The sequence below is a fragment of the Bos indicus genome, chromosome 6 (assembly GCF_029378745.1).
Source record: "Bos indicus isolate NIAB-ARS_2022 breed Sahiwal x Tharparkar chromosome 6, NIAB-ARS_B.indTharparkar_mat_pri_1.0, whole genome shotgun sequence".
Classification (NCBI taxonomy): Eukaryota; Metazoa; Chordata; class Mammalia; order Artiodactyla; family Bovidae; genus Bos; species Bos indicus.
The window spans coordinates 92,504,504-92,529,759 of NC_091765.1; the positions used below are offsets into that span (position 1 = coordinate 92,504,504).

At 44.6% G+C, this 25,256-nt stretch overlaps 1 protein-coding gene and 1 pseudogene across 9 annotated transcripts in view; one reads left to right on the forward strand and one right to left on the reverse strand.

The window, feature by feature from the left end:
* The window catches only part of SEPTIN11 (septin 11), a 145,528-nt gene that overhangs the window by 105,090 nt on the left and 15,182 nt on the right, over window positions 1-25,256 (forward strand). For all 9 annotated transcript variants that reach the window (XR_011567239.1, XR_011567238.1, XM_070791635.1 and 6 more), the window contains exons 4-9: window positions 4,694-4,880; window positions 8,772-8,933; window positions 11,401-11,497; window positions 12,884-13,052; window positions 20,697-20,829; window positions 22,826-23,013. Coding sequence is in view for 7 of the 9 variants with exons in the window: in XM_070791635.1 (XP_070647736.1) it covers window positions 4,694-4,880; window positions 8,772-8,933; window positions 11,401-11,497; window positions 12,884-13,052; window positions 20,697-20,829; window positions 22,826-23,013 (936 nt within the window). In the remaining 2 variants the exon portion in view is untranslated. The remainder of the gene's footprint in view (window positions 1-4,693; window positions 4,881-8,771; window positions 8,934-11,400; window positions 11,498-12,883; window positions 13,053-20,696; window positions 20,830-22,825; window positions 23,014-25,256) is intronic.
* On the reverse strand, window positions 5,553-7,923 carry LOC109559953 (small ribosomal subunit protein eS24-like; annotated as a pseudogene).

Sequence of the window (25,256 nt, forward strand, 5' to 3'; positions counted from 1 at the left end):
CCTGGGGTTGCGGAATGCCAGGCGTGTGCACTGCTTGATGGTCAGGCAGCAGCCGGACTTTTTCGGGGTGCCTTCTGGAGGGAATGAGAACCATCCTCGTGCATTTTGCTGCTAAGATTCCTTGAGCTATTCCTGCTCGTCATCGCCCCAGCACTGCCACTACATTTTTTACTTCTCCTTTAAATGGTGACTTCCTACCCTTCTGGTGGGTTTTCACTCGCCAGCCCTGAGCAGCAGGTGGCCAGTACAAGGCTGACCCACACATTTGCAGCTGGAGGCCTCTTTAAGAAAATTTCTGACTCATTTGGGTCAAATAATAGTTTCCAAGGAGACTTAGAAGAGAGGAAGTGTGGTATTAACCTAACCTAGATACCAAATATTTTTTTTTTCTTCTGAAATTTCTTGACAGCTATTGCATAACCTCTTTGAGTGGCATTTAGAACTCTGTGCTCCAGAAGGATTGTTGACACTGTTGACTATAAACCCAAATGCCTTTTGTTTAAAAAAAAAAAACAAAAAAACACTACTCATTCAGATAGGGTCTGCTTCCATCAAAAAAATTGGAAGTGGGGTATGCATTTTTGTATCAGTATGTAAACATATGCGAAGGGATGTGTTGTTTCTCCAAACCCATGATTATTTTTACTACTTTGAGGATTAGGCAAGCTTTTCTGCCATCGACGCAAGACTTCAAGAATGTCCCAGTTTGTGTATGTAGGCTTTGGACATGTCAGCATTCCTGCATCACTGTCTGCCTTGGACCAGGCTAGCTAGAAGGAGGCAGGAAGAGAGGTCTGGTAAGGTCTCCTGTTTTGTTTAATAGCATGATTAACTCTTCGTGGTCTAAGGACATTCTTGTTCTGCTGTCTCTACTATTCAGTGAAGAAGGAAAGAGGTCTAGAGGAGAAGGGAAATCGCAATCTGCTATAGTAGATTCTTCTACTGGAAGAATGCTTCTACTTCTGCTGCAGAATATATATATTCTGCATATTTAGGAGATGGGAGAATGTTAGTAGCGTCTTACAAACTATGATGATAGCACAAAAAGCATGGCTAATTAAAGCCCACTGAGAGACTCCTCAAACTCGCTGAATCTTTATCAGAGTTATAAAGTGGTAATGGAGTGGTCTGTTTGATCTTTAAATTCTGTCTTAGTCACACTTTCTGGTAGAGGTAGTAGAAGGATAAGGAAAATTAGCTTTGGCTAATAGATAGCAAGAGAGAGGAAAATATATGGCAGGTATCTTTTATCTGTTCATATACAAAATAGAGAGTCAGTCCCTGAACAATGGCATGGGCTATTTTGCAAGCATGATCAGTGGGTACCTTGGGTGGCTAGAAAACTTTGTATACAATACTTTTTCCTATCACTCTTAGGGTCAACCACTGTCAATTTTTTTTTTTTTTTTTTTTTTTTAATGGCTGGATATTTATGGGGGGAAAAAAAGAGTGGAGGATAAAAAGGGATATCCTCATGCCTTAAAAGGAAATTATGTGTAAACATACAACTTGATTTGGTTTACCTGCCCCCTTTCCTCTGCTTGATATGGCTACAATCCAAAGAAGTTTGAATTGGCAAAACCAGAATATAAATAGGTATCCTCGCTATAAGAATGGAAACTAGCAAAAGGCAAAAATAAGGATGAAATTTCCTTATTTTGTGACTTTGAGTGTAGATCACACGTGGACAGGAGATGGAGAGAGGGCAGGGGTTATTTGAAGGATGTGAAGGGAGAACAGAGCCACTAGGCTGACTTACTATATGCATCAAGAGAGGCTGTTTCATCAACACAATTAAATGTGGAATGCAGGGAATAGTGATTTTGGTCAATAGTTTTCCTGAAATACATATATTTGTTTATAATGCTCTAGAGGCTAGAACAGATGGGATCTTGTGCTTGGCTATATGTGGGAGGTAGGCTCTGTGTGATCAGTCTCTGGGTTGAACCTAGGATTCTGATTTGGCCAGTGGTGTGGATGGAGATGCCATCTGCTGAGCTAAGGAATACGGGCTAGTAGGGTTTGGGGACAAGACGAAGTGTGATTTTGGGCACTTAGCTAAAAGAGCAAGTGGAAATATCTGGTAAGCAGTTGGATGGAGTTCTGAAACTTAGGTAAGAGATCTGGTTAAGTGAAACACAAGAGGAAATGTGATTTTCCAAGGAAACTGCACACAGGGAAAAGGAGATTGAAAAGATTGGCCCAAACTCCTAAACAGGGGAAGGCGGCAGGAAGCCTGAAACGTAAGCCGAGAACCACAGATGGCTTCGGAGATGCTGAATCCAGGGCAGAAAGCGTTCCTCACTGGAAAAGGAGAGGTGCAATGCCTCCCATAATCTTGGTGGAACAGAATCAAGACCAAAGGCAGAAAGGAAATTACTAGAAAGAAGAAACATTCTTGGACCACCGTTGGGGGAGGTGCTAGGAAGCTGCAAATCAGGAACTGCGGGGATAGGAAGGAGCAACTACCATGAGCTGCTTTCCTCCCTTCCGGGCTCAGAGGGTGCTGGGGGGTCCCTGGTTCCCCGAGCACTTGCCTCAGTGTCAGGGGACCCGAAGTCTGGCCTTGGACTCACAGGGCATGAGTGGGCCTCGTTGAAGTGGCCTGGGCCACTGCCCTACAGGGCATGAGTCAGTGGCAGAAGAGTTACCATGGATCTAGGTCAGTACAAAGTTCCTTTTTCTTTTTTTTCCTGTCTTTTTTGAAAACTGAGGCTTGCTTTTCTCTTATTTGTGGTTGATTAAATTACTGTGAAACAGTTAAATCTCACACTTTGATGTGCTAGTTTTTTGCATATACTAGCTCACTTATTTGTCACATTAGCTCTGATATAGGTGATATTTTTGTTCTTGATGTTACCTGTGAGGAAATTGAGACACAGAGAGGTTTAGTAACTTGTCCAAAGCAAGTTAGAAAGTTGTGGATTTGGAGTTTGATCTTAGTTGGTCTGACTTGAGTCCATGCTTCTAACCACCATTTTATATAACTATCCTATCATAATAATGATTATTAATATTGTTATATAATACCTGCTTATATTTAAAAAAATTTTTAATTTATGTATTGGTTTATTTTTTTGGCTACAGTGGGTCTTTGTTGCTGTGTGAGAGTCTCCTCTAGTTCCCGCAAGCAGGGACTCCTCTAGTTGTGGTGTGAGGGCTTCTCATGCAGTAGCGTCTCTCGTTGCAGAGCACGGACTCTAGGGCATGCGGGTTTCAGTAGTTATGGCGTGGTAGTTGGTCCATGGCATGTGGGATCTTCCCGGACCTGAGATCGAACCAGTGTCCCTTGCATTGTACTGGTTCTTAACCACTGAACCACCAGAGAAGCCCTACCTGCCTATATTTTAAAATTGGAACATGTAGAAGAATCTTATTGCTTGTTCATCCTTTCTATTGGAATTCATTGGGATTTCTATTATGTTAAGGATTTTATTCAGGCACAGTCTACTTTTTCTTTAAACCTCTAGAGGCTTTGCTCAGATTGAATCAATGGATTGTAGTAAATCACCAAAGGAAAATAGAAGAAAACTTTTTTCTGTTTTCAGTTTTGGTCATAAATTTTTTTTTTTTTCTTTTAGGACATCTGCTGTCATCCTCATTATAAAAGATTTATAGTTCCCTTTCAGGGATTTCAGTTTAATTTATGGGTTTGCAAGTTGAGTGTTGAGAGGTTTTTATTTTTCTTAAAGCTTAAATCATTCCTCAGCAAGGTAGTAAGTCTGGGGAAGGATTAACCCATTTCATTCCTAATCCACCCATCTCATTGGTGCTGACACTAGCTTCTGAGCAGTCCCTGTGGAGACCTGGAAGAATTCGTGGCTTTTCCATAGTGACCTAATGAACTACTTTGTCCCTGGAGAACATGTGGTTTATTGAATATATATCCCGCATATGCTATTAATGATAGTGTTTGTGGTCAGTTCATAGAGTCATGCATAATTATTCAAAACAGATTTGAATTAGGATTTGGTGAGAAGAGAGTTTACCTTCAAATCATAAAATTGAGAGTTGGAAGGAACCTTGATCCTAATAGACCAGGCACTTCCATTTATAGATGAGGTCATGGCAGGCGCAGGGCTTTTTGAGAGTACAGAGTAGCTAGCCCTCCTCCCCGAAGGACTGGGCAGAGGAGCAGGGAGAGGCTGCCAGCCGGAGATGGTGCCACATCCTAAAACCACAGAGGAGTTTCACTCTGGGCACCAATGCCATTCAGTTGGGAGAGCCTGTCAAAGTCACTTTACTGGGACAGATTTTGAGGCTCAGTTTTGGCCCAGCAGGGAAGAATACCACAGTCTCTTAGCAATACCTTCATGGGTGCCATGGGGGCAGTGACAGTGTATCCTACATATTTCTAATTGCTGTTTTAAAAGGATGAATGTTAGCCAGGAGATTAAGAGGAAGAAGACCATTCCAGGTGGGGATCTAGCATGAGCAAAGGCCTGGAGGCAGGCGGGAGCTTGCCATGCGGGGCAGAAAGCATGAACTAGGAAGGAGAAGGATAGGGGAGCCTGGGGTGATGTTTAGGGGTCATATGGCCAAAGGTCTGGGCTGCCAAGGTAAGGAGCTTGGACTCTAGCTCTTAGAGAACAGGGAACCACTAAGGACTTTCCTGGAGGACTGTACAAAGAGTTTGAGACTAGCGACATGCTGATTTAAAAATGTGTTTTAATAACCGTCTTCTGCCTTCTAGCTACAAGCCGATCGTGGAATATATCGATGCCCAGTTTGAGGCCTACTTGCAAGAGGAACTGAAGATCAAACGTTCTCTCTTCAACTACCATGACACCAGGATCCACGCATGTCTCTACTTCATTGCCCCCACTGGCCATTCGCTCAAGTCCCTGGACCTGGTCACCATGAAGAAGCTGGACAGTAAGGTACTCACTGCTGCTCTAGGTGCCGTCCACTCTCCCCTAAGATTACCTTTGTCCAGAGGCCCCAGGGGACCTCTGCTTTTGGTGTAATTTGGTGTTTTATTTTAAAGACTATTTTTTACAGTTTTGTGTGTGCTTAGTCGCTCAGTCATGTCCAACTCTTTGCAACCCCATGGTCTATGGCCCACCAGGCTTCTCTGTCCATGAGGGTTCTCCAGACAGGAGTCCTGGAGTGGGTTGCCATGCCCTCTTCCAGGGGATCTTTCCAACTCAAGGATCAAACCAGGTCTCCCGCATTGTAGGCAGATTCTTTACCATCTGAGCCACCAGGGAAGCTGTTTTAGGTTCACAGCAAAATTAAGAGCAAAGTGCAGATATTTTCAACAGATTCCCTATTTTCCACATGCATAGCCACCCGTTACCAATATCCCCCCAAAATGGTGCATTTGTTATTAATACAATCAAAAAACCTCCATTGACACGTCCCTGTCACCCCAAGTCGATAGTTTACACCGGCGTTCACTCTTGATATTGTACATTCTGTGGGCTTGGACACATTTATAATGACATGTAATTATCACTAGAGTATCAAATAGAGTAGTTTCACTACCCTAGAAGTCTCCACCTGTTCATCCCCACCTCTGCTTCCTAACCCTGTATTTATTTTCACTGGCTTACAGAACCATAAGGTTTAACAATATGAAAAAAAATGTTTCAAAACCTCTAGATATTGGACAGAGGACAAAGCAAAATGATGTAGCTTATTACAAAGTATCTTTAGTTTTTTGTTTTTTTTTTTCAGGTAAGAGGTCTTCTTTATTTTCTCTTTCATGAAAAATCTGTACAATCACCACAGATAGAGTCATTGCAGAATCTTTACTCCTTCTGTCGTCCAAGCTCCAGCTCACTTTTTGCCAGCACCAGCACTGGCCTTTGCAGCCCCCCTGGCTTTCTTCACTCTCTTCTTGTGTTCCTTGCACTATTTTCTTGAGGTCTTGTTCTTCTCATACAGGCCGTGTCTTGCAAGCCTGTGTTTGGACCCATTCTTCTTCGCATAATCCAAGGAATGACAGTAAATCATGCCAAAGCCAGTTGTCTCACCACCACCAAAATGTGTTCTGAATCCAAATACAAAGATGACATTTGGTCTTGGACATTTTGGCCAGTTTTTCCTGAATTTCTGTCTTAGGGACTATTGCCTTTCTGGGGTAAAGGACATTGTTTCTGCTGAAGTAGTTGGTTGGTCGTGAACTTACTGGTCCGGATAGTTGCTGCGTCATTCGTGATGGCGGCTGATCTTCAAGCAGCCAGGGAGGAAAAGAGAGCTTCAGTTCTTAAATTAGCACTAATGTGTGCTCTGTTGAGGGTAGGGGAATCAGATAGTGGAGACACCTAAAGGGTCGTAGGAAGGGTTAAATTTAGGGAGATTGAACAGTAATTCACGATTTATTTTTTTAAAAAAACTTGCTTTAAACCTCTCTTTGAAGGGTTTGTATAGGTTTGGCTTTAACTTAAAGTTTAAAAATTTTTTAAAAAGTGTTAATTCTTTATCTATGTGATAAGGTTGGTCTAATTTCTTAGATTTTAAAACAGATCTGTACCATGTGTTCAAAGGAAGTAGTGTCTCAGAATGCGTTTGACCCCTGATCTTTGCACACGTGTAACCTCTCTCCTTCACAACATTTGAGAAAGGGGCTGCTAAGTTTGACCGCATTTGATGATGTACTTGACGACTAATTTGATTTTCCATTTTGAAATAAGTAGGAAGACAATACATTGTGAAATAAAGCAGCAGCAAACGGCAACAAGAACAATCACAGAATTCTGCTCTAGTGTTTCCTCTTAGATTCTAACCTGCTTTTGAGATCAGTAACAAGTCCTAGTATCTTTACGGGGCTTTGTTGGGTGTTATTTTCTGTCCAACAACTCTGTTTAAAGGATGCTTTCTCCCTGGAGGGACATAATAGAGACCGCTGAGAAGATCTGCCTGTCCCCAAGGTCTCTGCCTGAACCAGCCCACAGGAGGCCTGCATGCTGATACCATGCCAGGCTCCCCAGGCCCCAGCCTGCACAGGCGCACTGCTTTACACAAACATATTCTACCAGCCAGAAAGGACTCCTGCAGCTAGAGTATTCTTGGGAGAATAAATAGAAACCTTCCCTCACCTCATTTGATTCAGCTGCAGTGAGCCATTGAGGGTGAGGAGTCATGGGCAGGGGGACCCTGCTCCCTGCACTCTCGGGTCCTTGAAAGCAGGGCTGGGAGGCAGGCAGAGGGAGGTGGCTTCCTCACTGAGGCAGAGCTTGTAGACCACGTCAGGGTGATATCCAACAATAGGATTATGCTTCGTAGAGTTGATTTCAAAGGGGAAAGAAAAGGCAAATGCAGTTAATAAAAACAAAGCCATCACTATAAAGCAAGTTGAACCGCTTTCAAAGGATTAATATTATTGTAGAGTAATGCTGGAGAGAATTTGAAAATGATGTTGTCAAAGGTTTGTTGGTACTAGTGAAGTGAAGAATTAAGGCAAACATATAATTTCAGAAAAGATTTCCAGGCACCTTCTTCTGAAGAAGAAGAGATTTTAAATCTAAATTTGCTTGGTTCTTCTGTCTACTCTCATCAAATTGGCCAGGAAAGTATGACCCTCTGCCATTTTGTGCATGTTGGTGTTAACTGAATACCAAATGTGCACAAAAGTTAGCCAATATGAAAAACAGGGAGGAGTTTGTTGCCCAGGTCCTGATTCAGACATTCACCAGCCCTCAGTGATGTCTGCCTCAGCCTCCAACTTGCTGGAGGGAGCCCACGCGTGATAAGGTTAGGAGTGGTAAAGGAATAGGGAAGAAGAGGTTTTTTCCATCAGTGGATCATCTCATTCTGGTTTATCAGGGATTTTTGATTTGGCTCTTGGGATAAAAGGAGAAGCAAAGGAATGCGGACATGACCCAGAAAACCTCCCAGAAGTCTCTCTTTTCTCTGGCTGGGACCACTTTCTGTTCCCTTTTCAACTGACCTGGCTTCGGTATCAGATGTCAATAGCATCTTAGTGAAACCTTTGTACCAAACAGGGAGTGGAAGGAAGTTATTCTTTAAAAGTGAATTTCAAAAAATGTGCCTTATGGACAGTGTCAGGGCAAGCTAGGAGAAGAGTGGCCCACCCTGGGCTTTAGGGCTGGAGCTGGAGGGTCCTCAGGCCTTGTCCCGGGCTTTCTGCCTTTGCTGTCAAATCCCGAGCTCTCTGTATCCGATGCTCTGAAAGCGAGTTTTGTCTTTGGCACTAGGTCTCATTCTGGCACAAAGTAATCTGATAGAAGCTGGTTCTCAAGAGAATTAGTTGATGTGATTTTGAAAAATTTAAAAGTAGGTGAAACCATTTTTGTTTTGGTTAATGCTTAGGTTCCCTGTTCCTAGCAATTTTCAGGTCATCAGAAGAAAGAAAGGATGCTCTCCTCATAGAGCTGAATGTTCCACTATTCTAACTACCAAAAACCTTGGTATTAGACTGTTAGAAACATGCAAAAATCAAGCTCCTAAAGTAGCTGGGAGGAGTCACAGAGGAGTGGCTGGTTACTCAAAGAATAGGCTTCTTTGTTATAGAGTAACACTTCCTTTTACACGGTAAGGAAGAATGAGGTGGCACAGAAGAGGAAATTACAAGGATGCTTTCTTTCAGTGCCAGATGGGAGGAAGTAAAGTGTTCAGAGATGGAATTAAAAGGTTATCGAATATCTTCTGAATTTTGCATCTAGGTCGAAAGTGCAATTTTCAATATCATCTCTATATTTTCTAAGTGAAGTTGTACAATTTCCATTTCTGTGTTTTCTGTATTTTATTCATTTGTCTGTTTTTCATGTTGGAATTAAATAAAAATGGCTGTGTTTGGTTTACAGGTGAACATCATTCCAATAATTGCAAAAGCGGACACCATTGCCAAGAACGAATTGCACAAATTCAAGAGTAAGATCATGAGTGAACTCGTCAGCAACGGGGTCCAGATCTATCAGTTCCCTACAGATGAAGAAACGGTGGCAGAGATCAACGCAACGATGAGTGTAAGTCCTCATGTAAGGACCATCCCGTGATGGTGGCACAGTGGTTTTTAGTATTCACAGAATTGTGTGACCATCACCACAATCAATTTTAGAACATTTCCATCACCCCAGAGAGAAACCGTGTACTTTCTAGATGTCAGCCTTCTAACCATCCCAGCCATTGGTGGGTGCTTCTCAGGTGGCGCTAGTGGTAAAGAACCTGTCTGCCGGTGCGGGAGACATAAGAGACTCGGGTTTGATCCCTGGGTTGGGAAGATCCCCTAGAGGAGAGCATGGCAACCCACTCCAGTATTCTTGCCTGGAAAAATCCCATGGACAGAGGAGCCTGGTGGGCTACAGTCCATAGTGTTGCAAAGAGTTGGACACGACTGAAGGGACTTAGCACATCTGCATATACAGACATTGACAACTACCAGTCTGTACATTCCTGTCTCTGTAGATTTGCCTCTTCTGGACATTTTATGTAAAGAAAGTCATACTGAAGCTTAGCTAGAAAATTAAATGATTTGGTGAGAGCCATCTCGTGAATAGTAACACTGAGATTTCAACCTAACCGAAATTTCAACTCGATTTGTGCTGTCTGCCGTCGTAATTAGGAGATGAGAGTAATTCCTCAGAACTGCTTCTACCTCCTTCTGTTCAGCATATGGACTTCTCTGGATAGGGCTATTATCAATCCCTCTAGTCATCCCCACTATGATCAGGACTTTGGAAGGGAATAGAATGTTTTCCTTCTCTGGAAAGCATTGCCTTTAACACTGAAGGATCTCATTGCTGCAGAGGCAGCCCAGCTCTGCTTCACCCGGGTCTGCTCACCCTGAGTTGTGTGAGCCCCTCTGGCTGTCGTGCTGCTGTGGCCAGGATAGTAAAGGGTCTGGAGTCCTTGGATGAAACCCAAGAGAGATGCTTCCTGGGAAACGGCCACGAGAGCATGTGAAAGAAGGTTATCCTAGGGGCCAGTGGCGGCTTCTGTCCCTCAGCGCTGACGGAGCAGGTGGTTTCCTAGGTCGCGACATCATAGTGTGGGCTGCAAGGGTCCTGCTGCCCCAACTCTAGGGAACACTCTGCAGTTCCAGATGCTGGGGAAGAAGATGTGCTTTCTTCCCTTCGTCCACAGTGAGAAATCAACTGGAAAATATAAGTACCATGAGCGCCAGACAGAATAGCACTTGGGCAACCTGGGCCAAGGGTTCTGCCAAGCTCTCTGTGGGAGAGGATTCGGCTTTAAAAGCATCATCTTTCTCAGTTTATCTGTAGCAGAAGGACCCTGCATCGGGGAGCAGTAAATCAGTAAATAATTACTGATTTATTATTTATCAGCAATAAATCCAAGATCAGCCATTTCAAATGTTATTCTTACCTGCCAATAGGAAAAATATGGAATCACTGTTTTCACCCCAGAATGTAGCCATAGTTACCAAATAAACCAACGTGGCACAGAGCGTGGTACAGCCTGGTATCTTATATAGCAGCTCTGCTCAAGGTGAGTCTGGGGGCAAAGCCTGAGCCAGTAATTTTCTCAATTGAATTTTGTGCAGTGATCACCTGTCAAAAGCAACGCTGATCAATAGAAATAAAACATGAGCCACACAAGGAATTTAAAATTTTCCAGTAGCCACATTTTTAAAAAGTAAGAAGATAAATTTAAGAACTTATTTAACCTAATATGTCAAAAATTTCATTTCTGTGTGTGTGTGTGTATTTCTTTCTTTTTTTTTTGTCTTTTTTTGCCTGCACTGCAAGTCTTGCAGGATCTTAGTTTCTTGACCAGGGATTGAACCCAGGCCATGGCAATGAAAGCTCAGAGTCCTAACCACTGGACCACCAGGGAATTCCCGAATGTACATTTCACAGTTACATACATCCCAACTTGGACACCTGCCTAACTTACTCCTCTCATACTTCAAAGTTTTTCAGTATGAAAAAAGTACCCAAAAGAGTAATTTTCCTTCACGTTTATGTCCACATTGACATAACTGCTTCTTCCTCTTCTTTTTTTTTTTTAGAAGATTTGAATTTGATGCCAAGTGAAGTGCAGTCCTACCAAAACCATAAAGTTGTAATTAAGGGAATCACACTGCTTCCTTTTAAGTGTAATTGAATTAGAAGTAAATAAAATTAAAAATTTATTCTTAATCAGCCTCACATCAAGTGCTCTTAATCACATAGATGAGCATAGATCAGTGGCTACTGTCAGACACTGGAGTTCCCTCACTTACCATACATATAATTGCAAAGACTCCCATCTGCCCCGGAGTCTAGCCCACATCAGAGCTTCAGGAGCTGGTTGCAGGAGGGTCGGATCCATGACACCTACCCTGACTGGGCTGTTGAGCCCCCTCCCTCGTCTGCCCTCACTCCGCCTTTCCTCTTGCCCCAAGGAGACGCCTGTGGGAGGTTTGGAGGCATGGGGGGCCCATCTTTGCCGCTTGGGGAGGGTAACCACTCTGTCCTCTGTTGCTGGCAGGTCCACCTCCCTTTTGCGGTGGTCGGCAGCACTGAAGAGGTGAAGATCGGCAACAAGATGGCGAAGGCCAGGCAGTACCCCTGGGGTGTGGTGCAGGGTATGTACGTGGGCATCACAGCGAAGGTGGTCCTCAGCTGTCACCCTCAGAGTGACCATGCGGGAACTCGACATGGGCGGATGGAAGGGGGCCGCTGGCAGTCGTGGAGGAAGGAAAGAAATGGGGAGGCCAGTACACAACAGAGAGAAGTGTCTGCAGAGGCTTTGTGCCCACGAGGCAGCCCGTCAGGAATGCTGGGTGGTGTGGGGAATTTACTATAAATTCCTGAGCGAAGAGAGTTCTTCCCTGGGAGTTTGAACCAGTTTCATCAGCCAAGTATCAGAAAGCTGCAAACAGTTTCTTGCAAACATGATACTTGTTTCTCCATTATCTCCTGAAAAATTGTCTTCTAATGAAATGTTTTCTCAGTTAGTATCTGAGAATTATGAGAATAAGTGACCTGTAATTGGCACTTGGGGACATGACCACAGTCTCTAACCTGAAGATATTTTTTCCTGTGTCACTTTGTTGGGCGAGGTCTCTGATTCTGTTGCCTGCCCTTGTGTGTTGTGAAGGAGGTTATCCAATGCTATGGATTAAGTAGGGTGGCTGCAGAAAGAAAGTTCCTTCATCAGTTTAAGATATATCAGTCCTCTTGTTCTGAATAAAGGCAGCAAATCTATGAGAACTGAGAAACCACAGTACCTTTGAGATGTTTAGGAAAATTCTAGTGTTTATGAATCTTCCTAAATTCTTTGCAATAAGAAGACGTTCTTCATGTTGTTGATGGAAAGGAGAAGGGGGTGGCAGAGGATGAGATGGTTAGATGGCATCACTGACTCAATTGACATGAATCTGAGCAAAATCCAGGAGATGGTGAAGGACAGGAGAACCTGGTGTACTGTAGTCCATGGGGTTGCAAAGAGTCGGACACGACTTAGTGACTGAACAACAACAGCAACAAGTTGTTGGTAAAATTAAAGGAGGTGGTACATAAAAGCTGCCTTGTACAGGTCCTGACAGCATGGAGGGGTAGAAATTGCCAGATGTGACAAGGTCTGGATGTAGACTCTGCTCCATCTGTCTGGGAGGTCAGCCTGCTCATCAGAACCATGCTCTGCATCTGGGGGGCAGGAGTCACGTAGCCTGCTTGGCAGAATTGTTACAGAGTCGAGACAGTATTTGCAGAGCTCCTCCTAGGGTGCCTTGCACTCAGCAGTCAGTATGCACTCAGCGGTCACCCTCATCATCAGTCACAGTCATCACCGATGTCAGAAATCCTGTCTATGTTAAGGGGGGAAGGAGGATCCAGTAGAGGATCCTCGGGTGACCTTGAGACCTCAGAGGTTTCAGTAGCCATGGTAACAACATCTCAGAAGCATCACTTCAGATCTTAATGACATGGCTGCTGAGAACCCTCCCTGCCTTCTTCCCCATCTCTCACAGTGGAGAATGAAAACCACTGTGACTTTGTGAAACTCCGAGAAATGCTGATCCGTGTGAACATGGAAGATTTACGAGAACAGACTCACACCCGCCATTATGAACTGTATCGGCGCTGTAAGCTCGAGGAGATGGGCTTCAAGGACACTGACCCTGACAGCAAGCCCTTCAGGTATGCGGGCACCTAGCAATCAGCTCCCCCAGGCAGCAGTCTCTGGGATGTGCTGGTACATCACAGAAACACTCACTGGATTGAGATATCCAAGCGGGAGGGGGTCAGGCGAAGGCAGATTAACAGCACGTATTGCCCGGCATTGCAGTACCACTTTGTCTGTATCACCTCGAGTAACTGATGTTCCTGATGTCATTCCTGCATCCTCATTTTACAGTCGAGGAAGCGAAGGCACCATAACCTGCCCAAGTTGGAAGTGATGGGCGTGAGTTTTGAACCCTGTTACACTCACAGAAGCATAGGACCTGGTTCAGGCGTTTATAAAGGTGTTGCTGCTCATTACAGTTGGCCCTGTTCATTTTTGCCAGACAGATTTAAGGTTGAACCTTGCCAGCAGTCCTATTTTGGCAGTGCTCTTACTAGATTTCAGTGAATCCATACAGTTCTAAGAACACGAGTGAGTAGGAAAGGGAATAACTTACAGAATGTCTGTTATGTATTTCCCCACACCGTTGATGGATGGAGATGAAGAGGAAAAATGTGAAGGCGAGAGTGTGGAGATCAATGCAGAGTTTTGTTGTTGTTGTTCAGTCGCTAAGTCATGTCTGCTTCTTTGCAACCCCATGCACTTCTGCATCCCAGGTTTTGTGAGCCAGAGAGTTAGTGGCCCAGCAAAGGCCAGGCCCGGTGAGAACCCAGTGGTGGGGAAGGGTCAGCCAGGCCGAGGAAGGTGGGCTACTGGGCTAGATTCTCCACCTCCTGGTACAGGAGAGAATCACTTTTCCATACTGAACTCATACAGTTCCTTTTCTTTTTAAATACGTATTTACTTACTTATGGCTGTGCTGGGTCTTTGTTCCTGCACACCGGCTTTCTCTAGTTGTGTTGAGCGAGGTCCTCCCTCGAATTGCAGTTCACGGGCTTCTCCTTTCGGTGGCTTCTCCTGTTTTGGAGCACGGGCCCTAGGCGCACGGGCTTCAGCACTTGGGGCGCTCCGGTTCAGTAGTTGCCTGAACAGATTCAGGACCTGTTGGCCTGAGACATGTGGGATCATCCCAGACCAGGGATGGAACCTGTGTCCCCTGCACTGGCAGGTGGACTCTCAGCCATTGGACCACCAGGGAAGTCCCTCTTGTAGTTTCTTAATGGGGATTTGAGTTGAGGTGATACGAGGTGTCTGTTCTATGGCTGTACCAATTGGGGGCTACAGTTCATTGGAAAAGACTGTTTTCCTTTGCTTTTGTGGCTGACCTGTAACTCACACTTGGATGTCTAGGAGCCGGCTGGCCACACATTTACCTCCCAAAATATGCCCGAGGCAGCCTGCGTGCCGTGTGGCAGACTGTCCCTGGGATCTGAGCTGCCTTTAGGATGGGAGGAGGTTATTTTCTTGGAATCGCTTTAGAGATAGTTTTGTGAGATCTGGGATGGTTTCCTGGTAGAGTACTCCTGTGTATCCTGCGAGAATGAGTGGAGACCCCAGACAAAGGGCTTCTAACCGAGATGTTCACTTTTAGCCAGGTTTGCACCATGTAGTCTTGCCCTGGGGGCTTGTGAAACTGACCGTCTTCCACCACGGGAATGTGCTTTCTGAGGCAGCGTAGAGGATCCCTTTTTGTGTATACAGGTTCAGCTGATAGAAACTTGACCCCAAAATAGCCTCAACACAGTCCTGCTTATTAAGCTGGAGGAAAATGGTATTTGATAGTGGCAGAGGCCATCTTTATTTTTTCCATAGAGGTTTTCTCTCCTCATCCCTCCCCGCCCTGCCACCCCCATAGACATGGAACAGAAGGAACCACAGAACAATGGGACCCATGTGCCTCCACTCTCATTCAAACCCAGACAGTGCTGAAGGGTGAGGGGGCATCAGTCTGGGTTCAAGTCTTGGTCCTGCTACCACCGGACTTCTTGTCTGGGCTTCAGGTTCTTTATCTGTAAAATGAGGAACTGGGCTGGATCCGGGGATAGTAAGATCTGGTAGGAGTACTTTTTCCAGAATGTGCCCCCAAGGACATCAATGCGGTGGATTCTATGAGCAGTGCAGTCTCTGCCCCAGTCGTTCAGTTCCACCCTTAGAAGATGAAGCAGCCAGAAGCCCTAACGAAAAGAACAGGTGTGGCTGCGTGGCTCTAAAAAAGATATTCCCATCCTAAAAGTGGAGGGTTATGTTTTAATGTTTGGTGGGACTTCAAGCCCAGGAGACAGCATCTCAAGTAACCCTGAGAGAACTGCTCTGAGGAGATGAGGGGAGGATCCATCAGGTTATATAGAAGTTTTGCCACAAAGGGCAGGTGGTCTGAACTGCTGCTGCTGCTGCTAAGTCGCTTCAGTCATGTCCGACTCTGTGCGACCCCATAGATGGCAGTGATCATTGTTAATTAAAGAAAACTAGGTAACCTAAGTGAAGGAATTTAGTGCTTCTCTATGTGTGGGAAGATGCAGGAGTCTGGACTCACTGAAGTTGTCCCTCTCATTTGCATTTGGCCGTCCCAGGCCAGTATCCTGTGGTTTTCACAGCCCACTGCTTCGGCCTCCCAGTCCGGCGGTGGAGGTCCTTGAGACTTGGAGAGAACATGCTTTATTCACACATCTCCCCTTCCCCATTTGGTTCCATTTCTACTGGCCCGAGGGTTCCTTTTTGAGGACAAAAAAGCAGGAAATATATAATATTGGGTTGGCCAAAACATTTGGGTTTTTATGTAAGATGGTATGGAAACCCCAGTGAACTTTTGGGCCAACCCAATATATCTGTATCACCAAAACCTTTACTGTCTTCCCTGTATAAGAAAATAAGAAACAGAAGTAGACCTATAAATAAACATCTCCCATCACCTCAGTTCCTGGGAACCCTGGAAGCAGTTTCTCCTCTTGGAGACCCACTCACTCAACCTCAGGTGGCCCTCTAGGTGCAGGCAAGATCCTTGGAATGTAAAAGTCAACTCTGAATCACAAGTCTTGGCAGGTTGTAAGGCGAAATGAACTTGGTTTTCCTTTCCTTGGAAACCACCACTTTACAAAGAGCCCAGCCTCTCTCCTGGAGGAGTTTCCAGCCTCCTGGGCACTTCCTGTGGGCCTGACCCTGAGGGTTCACTGCGTGAACGATGACACAGTTAAGGAAAAGCAAAAGCCACAGTTAATCTGAGGGATTTCCTGGGATTTCACCATCAAAGTCATCACGCCTGGATGCTCAGAGAAGACATTTTTTCCCTGTGCGTTTAGGGTGAGGTTGAAGGAGTATCAGTGAAGGACTCAGGTTTTTATGTTCTCAAAGTAGAGAATTCCTTCTCAGGGGTACAGTGAAGGCCACCCTCCCGTCTGGGCGCCACTTGTGTTTATACCACATATTCATAAAATAAAGAGAGGTCTGTAAAGCCGAGGCTCATGAGTGGCGGCTCCCCTAAGTATTACACCAAACCAGGAGCCAGGTGAGTTCAGGGACAGGCCACATTTGAGCCTTGGAAGTGAGTCCCTGGCACAGAAGCCGAGTCTGTGCCTGGTACTGTCCTTCAACCTGCCTGCATTCAGAGTATTGTCTCTTTTGTCTTGTGGCAGACTCTTTCTCTCTGTCACTGTGCATACACATCTCCAGGTGTCAACCTGCTTTTTCTGTTTTTAAATGTTTATTTTGGCTGCACCATGTCTTGGTTGCAGCTTGTGGGATCTAGTTCCCTGACCAGGGATCGAACCCAGGCCCCCTGCACTGGGAGCCTGGAGACCACCCGGAAAGTCCCTTCCTGCTTGTTCTGGTCCGCATCTTTCCCACCTGCTGCCCTGCAGCCTTGGAGCTCATGCTTCACTCCAGCCAGAGCACCCGTGCCTTCCCAGGACTCAGGTCCCTCATACCCCGGCCCCCTTCTGGCTGGCATTTGGGGAAGAAGTGGGGGCGGGCTGTTCACAGAAGAGGGGATGGGTCTTGTCTCTGCCGCTCGTCTCCTGGACGCCACTGCCATCTTCCCAGCTCTCCTGCACGCCTCTGAACACCACCCTCTCCTGCGCTCTGCCTGTCAGGTCCTATATAGTGCTGCTTTACTGCCCTTCTCTCGAGGCCACACAGTTTGCAGCCCCCTGAGACGTCTTTGTTTTTAGGAGCACCAAAGCCTCGCTTCTCCGGCCGTGGGAGGTGAGCTCCCACCTGAGCTAGGTGGCCGAGGCGCCTGTCCCAGCTCCGTCATTTCTTCATTGTGTGACCTGCACAGATTACTGAGCTCCTCCGTGTCTGAGTTTCTCCATCTATGAAACGTGTGGTGATAATAATACCCACTTCCCAGTGTGGTTGTGAGGATGACGCATTTTCGTGTGTACATTCCTCCACTAACCGCGGTGACGTGTGGGACTCCAGCCTGCCCTCCCCTGGTGGTCCACGAGACCTGACGGGGAGAGCCGCGCTGCGTGACTTACCCTGAGTGAAGGATGGGCCGGAGTGTCAGTGCTTGTTCTCCTTTGCCTTGACCTCCGTGGGCAGAGCCATCTTCTACTCAGACCTGTTGAGAGGAAATGAGAAGAGAAAAGCCTGTGTTTCAGGCTGGCTTAAAGCCTCATGAAAATATTGTTCACTTCTCCCTTGGAAAAGTGTATTAGTAAGTACAATTACAAATGAAGTTGGAAGAGCTAAAAATTGCAAAAGGTGTCATCCCCTTAGGTGTCTGAGTGGATATACTATAGGGCCAGTTCCTTGGGGTTCACTGGCTGGAGGCATTGGGGAGGCTGTCCAGTGTCTCTCGTTCACACATGGATTTCTGCACGTGCCTGGGGAGTGTCATCTGTGAATGCATATCTAAGAAACTTACTGCACTGGACTCCTTGGAGTGGGGTTTCTCTTTCCAGCATGTTGCTTGTCATCTCCAGTGTCAGAGCTCCAGAGCCGCTTCCTGTCCCCGGATGCAGCTGTCTCATAAGCAGCCAGTGTCCAGATCATCTGGCTGCAGCAGCATCACTCGATCCTTTCTCTGGGATATGCGTTTTCCAACTTGGGGCCGCAAACTTCACTATGGAATACGTTCTACATCATGATCCAGTATACATATTGCACAAAACAATATCTGCTGTTCGTGTTTGCACTGCATTTTTTTTTTTTTTTTCTGTCCTAGTCTCTAAACTTTTTAACAGATGGGTTAAGTCCCTCGACTGGGTCATGACTCAGTTTGAAAATGGATTTCCCAAAACGGGAGCCTAGGCTAGGCTGTGTATGGGACTGGCGAAGGCAGAGTCATTTTGAGAGTTCTCAGAATTCCTAGTAGTGTTACCCAAAGGAGATTCTCTCTGTGGGTCACTTAACAAAACTTTCCATGATGAAACAGATTTGGAGAGCTCTAAGTTAATCAGTTTAAACAGGTTTTTGTTTTGTTTGGAAACTAAAGGCCTTTTCAGAGCACTTAAGCCTTGGTTGGCATACTAGTTACTGTCCAGTCACCTGGAAGCATTTAAGAAGTACAGAGATTGCTTTGCCTTTGTCGGACATCCTGAGACAGCATCTCCAGGAGTGGAGTTTAGAAAAGTCCAATAAAACCTACCCAGGCAGTGCTGACGTGCTGCAGGTCTTGGGAGCTCCTGCACTCTGGGGCTCTCCTAAAGAGAGGTCAGGGTCACACATTGCACCTTCCTTTTTTTCTTTCAACCTGGGGTCCCTTCTTTTGAAGATTTCTTGAAATTAGTGGTCTTTGGAACACATTCTGGGTCATGTTTCTTGATAGTGTTTCTATAATATTGGCTTGGCCAACAGGTTCATTTGGATTTTTTCCTAACATCTTAACAGAAAAACCCAAATGAAACTTTTTGGCAAACCCAGTGGGTGTTCCACTGCTTGTTAGGAAAGGGAGACATATTCATTATCTTAAAATCAACAAAAACTGGGTTCCCTCCAAAAATTTAATAGCAGGGACAGGTCATCCTCTGCCTTTGGCAATTCTGACCCAAGTAATGCTGTTGAAGAGTTTACTGGAAGCTAGCAAACAAAATCAAATTTGTAAATTATTTTGTACCTTTATTATCCCACGCATTTCTCTGTATCTGTGGCTGTAGAGTTTAAATGTCAAGTCCAAATATTGCTGTTGTTAGCCAGCACTAATGTTGGCTACACTTGCTTTTGTGTTCTAAGATAATGTGAAAGCCAAATATACCTCCAGAAACTTGAGACTGCTAATTGTCCATTACTGGGTAGGTAGTGTTGATACACTTGAGGGCAGGAGAACTGATTTTTTCAGCAGTCAGTAAGAGCACTGATTATAGAAATAGAAACAAACCTAATTAAGATATTTGTAAGTATGTTGCTATCCACCGCCCGCGCCCCCCCCCCCCCCCCCTTGCATGTCCTTTTCCTCCTTCTGCATGGACAAGTGTGAATGCTGGGGTGGCTCCACATGGAGCCTGGGGTCATCCGCAGGTGCTCTGCATTTTGGAACCAGCTCTATGGATGAAAGTGGTCCCTGGGTAAAGGTGGACAGCTCTGCAGACCTGTGTTACTGTAACAACTCTTGTTCTAGGGATAGTTCAAGGGAGAGCTAGAAATAATAATTTACCCACAAATGTTTCTCTGTGTGAGTGGGTGTGGGTGTCTGTTTTTCTAAGTTGTGCCACCAACGGTGCTTTTTCTGTAAATATATTTGTTCTGATTTGGAGGTGAAACTGAGTCCATGGCATTTGCTTTAAAATATTGGGCCCTAAGTTCTGTAGACAGTCAGGAGGTGGATGAGGTTTAAAGTAAAACTCCTCCCTGCTCTGTTTACAATTCATAATATCACTTGAAGAGTAGTAATTTTCTATAATATCTTTAGATATACTATTGTCTCTTTAAATGGTTCACTGAGTCTGTTTTCTAAACTGGGGGGTTGGAGGGAGCTGAGTGGGGGAGATGACATTTATCCAGCACTAATGTTATGTCAGATGCTTTTCTCGGTCTGCCCACATTCACCTCCCATAATCATATCCCTGGAAGGCATTGTATTCACATTTATGTAGACAACATTGAGCTGCGAGGCTGTGCCCTTCCTCAGATCAGTCAGTAAACTGCTGTGAACCCCAAACCAGCTCTGATGGCTCTGTCTGGCTCCAGTGCCAATGCACGTCTTTCCCCACACCCCCTCTAACCTTCTAAAATTCTAATCATGTCTTCAGTGTCCACCTGGTACTCATCTGGGAGACACCGGCCCGCCCAGGCTGACCCTGTGTGAATATACACAGCAGACAGCCTGGGCAGTAAGAGGCATCCCATTAGTGCTAGGGGCTTCCCTAGTGGCTCAGTGGTAAAGAATCCACCTTCCCGTGTAAGAGACTCGGGTTTGATCCCTGAATGGGGAAGATCCCCTGGAGAAGGAGATGGCAACCCGCTCTAGTATTCTTACCTGGGAGATCCCATGGAGAGAGGAGCCTGGCGGGCTACAGTCCATGGGGTCCCAAAAGAGTAGCGACTAAACAACATCAGCGTTAGTGCTATTCTGTGCTTACTGCCACATCTCTGGTTCCGATACACTTGTCTTTCTGATCCTCACATAATTAAAAAAAGATAGTGCCATTTTATGTGTCCCTGAACCTGGTAAGCTGCAGCCTTATCTATTTTGAGGAAGCAGTTGGGTAGAAATTGTTTGAACTGAAATGTCTTATCATGCAACTTCACAACACTGTCCTTGGTTTGTGGCTTTTGAGTAGTCTTCAGGAGACATATGAAGCCAAAAGGAATGAATTTCTGGGAGAACTTCAGAAGAAAGAAGAAGAGATGAGACAGATGTTTGTCATGAGAGTGAAGGAGAAAGAAGCTGAACTTAAAGAGGCGGAGAAAGAGGTGAGCCATCTGTCCTGTGTCCAGGGGAGACAGAGGAGATAAGCACTTGCCACGTGTATTCTATCAGAGGAGTGGCCTACCAGCCTGGTGTGAAGAGCAGGACAGCCAGTCTCATTCCTGTTTCACAGATGGCAACACTGAGTGTCCTAAAAATTAAGGGGTTTATGCCGTCACATACCAACTTAGCAGCAAAGCCAAGACTAAAGCTAGATCTTATATCTCTAGGCCTGATCCCAAAGCCCTTGTAGTTCCAGGCCAGGGTAACTGCTTTCTGGATTTCTTTTTTATTTCTTTAAAAAAATTTTTTTAAGCAGTATTTATTGATTATATTAGTTTTATTTTGAGAAGTTTCTTAAAATACAAATTAGAGCTTTTGGTCTATCACTTTTGATATGGAAGTTCTTTCTAATGATTAAGCACACACACTAAATCATTACCACTTTAAAATAGTTTAAGCACACAAAATCTGCCTAAAACTGCACAGATAAACATATATTTGATTATATAAACATATATGCCCCTATTATTTAAATTAAACCAAGAACTTAATTTAGTTGCCATTAGATTAATGTTGGAGAAGGCAATGGCACCCCACTCCAGTACTCTTGCCTGGAAAATCCCATGGATGGAGGAGCCTGGTAGGCTGCATGGGGTCGCTAAGAGTCAGACACGACTGAGCGACTTCACTTTCACTCTTCACTTTCCTGCATTGGAGAAGGAAATGGCAACCCACTCCAGTGTTCTTGTCTGGAGAATCCCAGGGATAGGGGAGCCTGGTGGGCTGCTGTCTATGGGGTCACAAAGAGTCGGACACAACTGAAGTGACTTAGCAGCAGTAGCAGCAGCAGATTAATGTAGTGTGGAAGCTTTTAAGATCACTTAATTAAATGTAAATGTATCCTTTTTATTTGTATTTGTTTCTTATACATAATACCCTAAATATACTGCTAAATGTATGCATAGTATATTGTAAAATAAATAACTGAACATTTTCAGACATATGAATTATTTCACATGGTAATGAGTAATTTGTTTTCATCTTAAGTAATATTTTCAATACAGTAAGAGTTTTCAAAGAGTTTAGAATGAAGGAATCAATTCTGTTCAGATTTTAAAATGACCCAATTCTTTAGCTGATATAGCTTAATGAATATTACTCATTTTCTCCTGTTAAAAGATAAACTGAGGTACATTAAAATTTATGAGTCTGTTTGTATGGACATCAATTGGAATCGGGCCTCATGGATTTCTGAGTAACACTTATCCCACTGAGAGAAAGACATAGGTTTGCTTTGATGGTAGATAATGAAAAACCTAGAGTTTACTTAATAGCTAAGTACTCAACATAGTTTTGCTGCAGAGAAAGGAAAGTTGAGCCTTATTTGCTGTTGGCTTTAAGTATCAAGTGAATGCTGGGTAAAAAATCTAGAATCATTCAGTGAGGACGTTTCCCTCCGTCCCTCCTTCCCTTTCTCTTCCTGCCTCCCCACCCGCCCTTCTTCCCTCTCCCCCTGTTTTTGTTTCTGCATTGTGTTATTTTTCTAAATTTAGTTTGTCAAGGTTCAGAAATTTCTCTACATGCTCTTTTTATTTGAATAGTCTGTATACGTCTATCTGTAGTCATTATATAAGTCTCCAAGTAAATATGTATTATCTATTTTGAAAAGAACTACTCTTATCATTAGGTAAGTTTCTTACTAGGAGCATGGATGATTTTAATTTTCTTCTTTATGCTTTTTACGATGACTGTATTCTGTTATCCGAAAAACTGCACAGAGATTTCTCTTAGTCCTAAGGGATCCAAGTCTCAATAGAGCACAGGGCTCCACAGGATGCCCTTCAGACCTCTGCCTGGTTCAGCCCTAGATCCAGATCCCCTCTGGGAACTGGACCACAGGCAGCACCACGTGTGTGTTTCTGAACATATGCAAGCAGCCTTAGACCAGCAAGCATCCCAGCCCTTCCCTCAAGCTTGTTCTCCTCCTCTCCTTTTCAGCTCCACGAGAAATTCGACCTCCTCAAGCGGACACACCAAGAAGAGAAGAAGAAAGTGGAAGACAAGAAGAAGGAGCTGGAGGAGGAGGTGAACAATTTCCAGAAGAAGAAGGCAGCCGCCCAGTTGCTCCAATCCCAGGCCCAACAGTCTGGGGCCCAGCAAACCAAGAAAGACAAGGATAAGAAAAAGTAAGCGGTGTCACCCCCACGCAGCGGGGCTCTCTAACAGTTTATTCCTCTTGCATGTCTCTACTTTTCCCGTTTGCAGACTGGAAACTGGTCTGTTACCAGAAAGATAAAAGCAAGTATTTTCTCTACAGTGCAGGGGAGACGATAAAGGTTTTTAAAGTATATCTAAAGGGTACACAAACACTCATGTCTAAAACTTGACCACACGATCAAGCAATCAGGACTGGAGCCACCTGTCATCTCCAGTAGCATCTTCTGCACCAATACTAGGACTCTCGAGAAGACAGTGTGTTTCTCTTCACTACTCTCTGGAGACAATCCTCCTGGCTCTGGATGAAAGAGCATCCTAAAATTATGATTGTTAGAATTATTTTTCTATTCTCTCTTGTAAGGCTTGAGAAGCCAGTCATTGACCGTCTTGTTCCCAAAATGAAAGATTCAGAAGAACTGCCAGTGGCCACTAGTTTTCCTCTGAACAAGATGATGAATTGTTTTATTGTGAAAATGAAATCAAAATGCCCATCCTATTAAGACACTTCCACCAGCTCTCAAGACATACCTGTATCCACACACACAAAGAAATTTCTTTTTAATATAGCCTTGATTTAATGTGCTGAGGGGTCAGACTCTGCTCCTGAGTTATCACTCCCTATGATATTGCAGCAGCAGTGGCCTGAAGCCAGTGGGGGGTTTGGGCCTGCCTTGAAATTCTCCTGTAATTTGAAGCTTTATGGAAATCACCTGAAAGACTCAAGGGTGCCGTTTTATGACAATTACTGTTGGTCTGACAGTAAGCACAGTGGTCAGTAAGTTACCTTAGAAGAAAACCTTAGTGGCGGCCGGGTGGTGAGCCCATGGGTGCCACCCTCTTTGTTTAATACATGACCCTCTGAGGGCAGTGAGGAGCCAACTCAGAGCATGTTTCAGGATTCTTGCTCTCCGCCCTCAGATGCTAAGGTGCCAGGGGAGAGGCTGACAACTAAGTAAACACTAAAAATGTTGGTACTGGAGAAGGCAGAAAATTACGTTCTTAGATGTAATATGGCAGACAGGCTGGAGCCTGCGCAGTCGTCAGGTCTGATCAGTGGACAGTGAGCACGGCAGTGAGGTGTTCATCTTGGTCAGTGTGCAGACCTGCCCCCGCAAGGAATACTGTTATGTTGTCTGTAGTAGAAACCAACATGCACTGCTCCAGTGACATGCAGAGAGTTTGCAGTTCTCCTCTGCAGACCTTGACTTTCCAAGCTCTGAGCCAGCAAGCAATGTGTGAAGGGAGCAGGGGAGCAAGCAGATTTTCTAAGCAATAGAAGGTAGTCAGTGTAGGTGAGCTGTGGTGTTGAATGGGGTTGGTACAGACCCAAGTGATCGAAGGACTCCAGGGGCTGAAAATTGAGTCATGCTGTATTAATTCTGAGTGACAGCTGCCTAGATTATAATCCAGTTGAAGAATGCGCTTTGTAGTCGCTCGACACGTTGGGGGCAGTGTCGGTCACTAATGGTGACGATCCCCATGCAGTCAGAGATTGGTGATTCCTTTAGGGAAGACACAACGAAAGCCATTTGGCATCATACCCTTGTTGATCCAAACCAACCCAGGATAAAAATAGGTTGTGTGTGTGTGTGTGTGTGTGTGTGTGTGTGTACACACATCTATAGGCCTGAACGAAATAGAAAAAAGCTGCTGACTCATGTTTTAGGAAACCCAAAGTCAAGTTTTCTTACCCTGAAGCACAAAGTGCATAAAGGTACATGTTTTAGGACTAAAAATGTTTATAAAAGACCAGCAGTGTTCCAAGGATATCTCATTTATACTGGATGTGCCTTTAAGCAATAAATATTCCAAGAGCTGATCAGCATTGTGCCTCCATTTTCAACAGTCTCTCTAATAACAGACTTCTCCATGTAAGGAGGTTTTTCTTATCCTTTAGAACGTTTTAGGTTATTTTCTTCCCAGCCTTGGGCCTTAGAAATTTATAATGCTTTTCAAGTTTATGTGAAGTGTGTGTGAATTCTATTTTAGCCTTATTTATACATTCTCAGTTATTATTAATAGGGTTAGACTTAATTTGGTGTGTAAGAGTCACCAGATTTTGTGCCTGACAACAGCACGAACTTTTTGGTAACTTCTTCTAGGAACTTAAGCTCACTTTCCCATTTGAACAGTGAAAGCAATTGCCAGTTGGAGGCCGGAAGTGTAAAAGTGGGGAAAAAAAATTACTTCTCTTACTGCCAGTGGAGAGTTT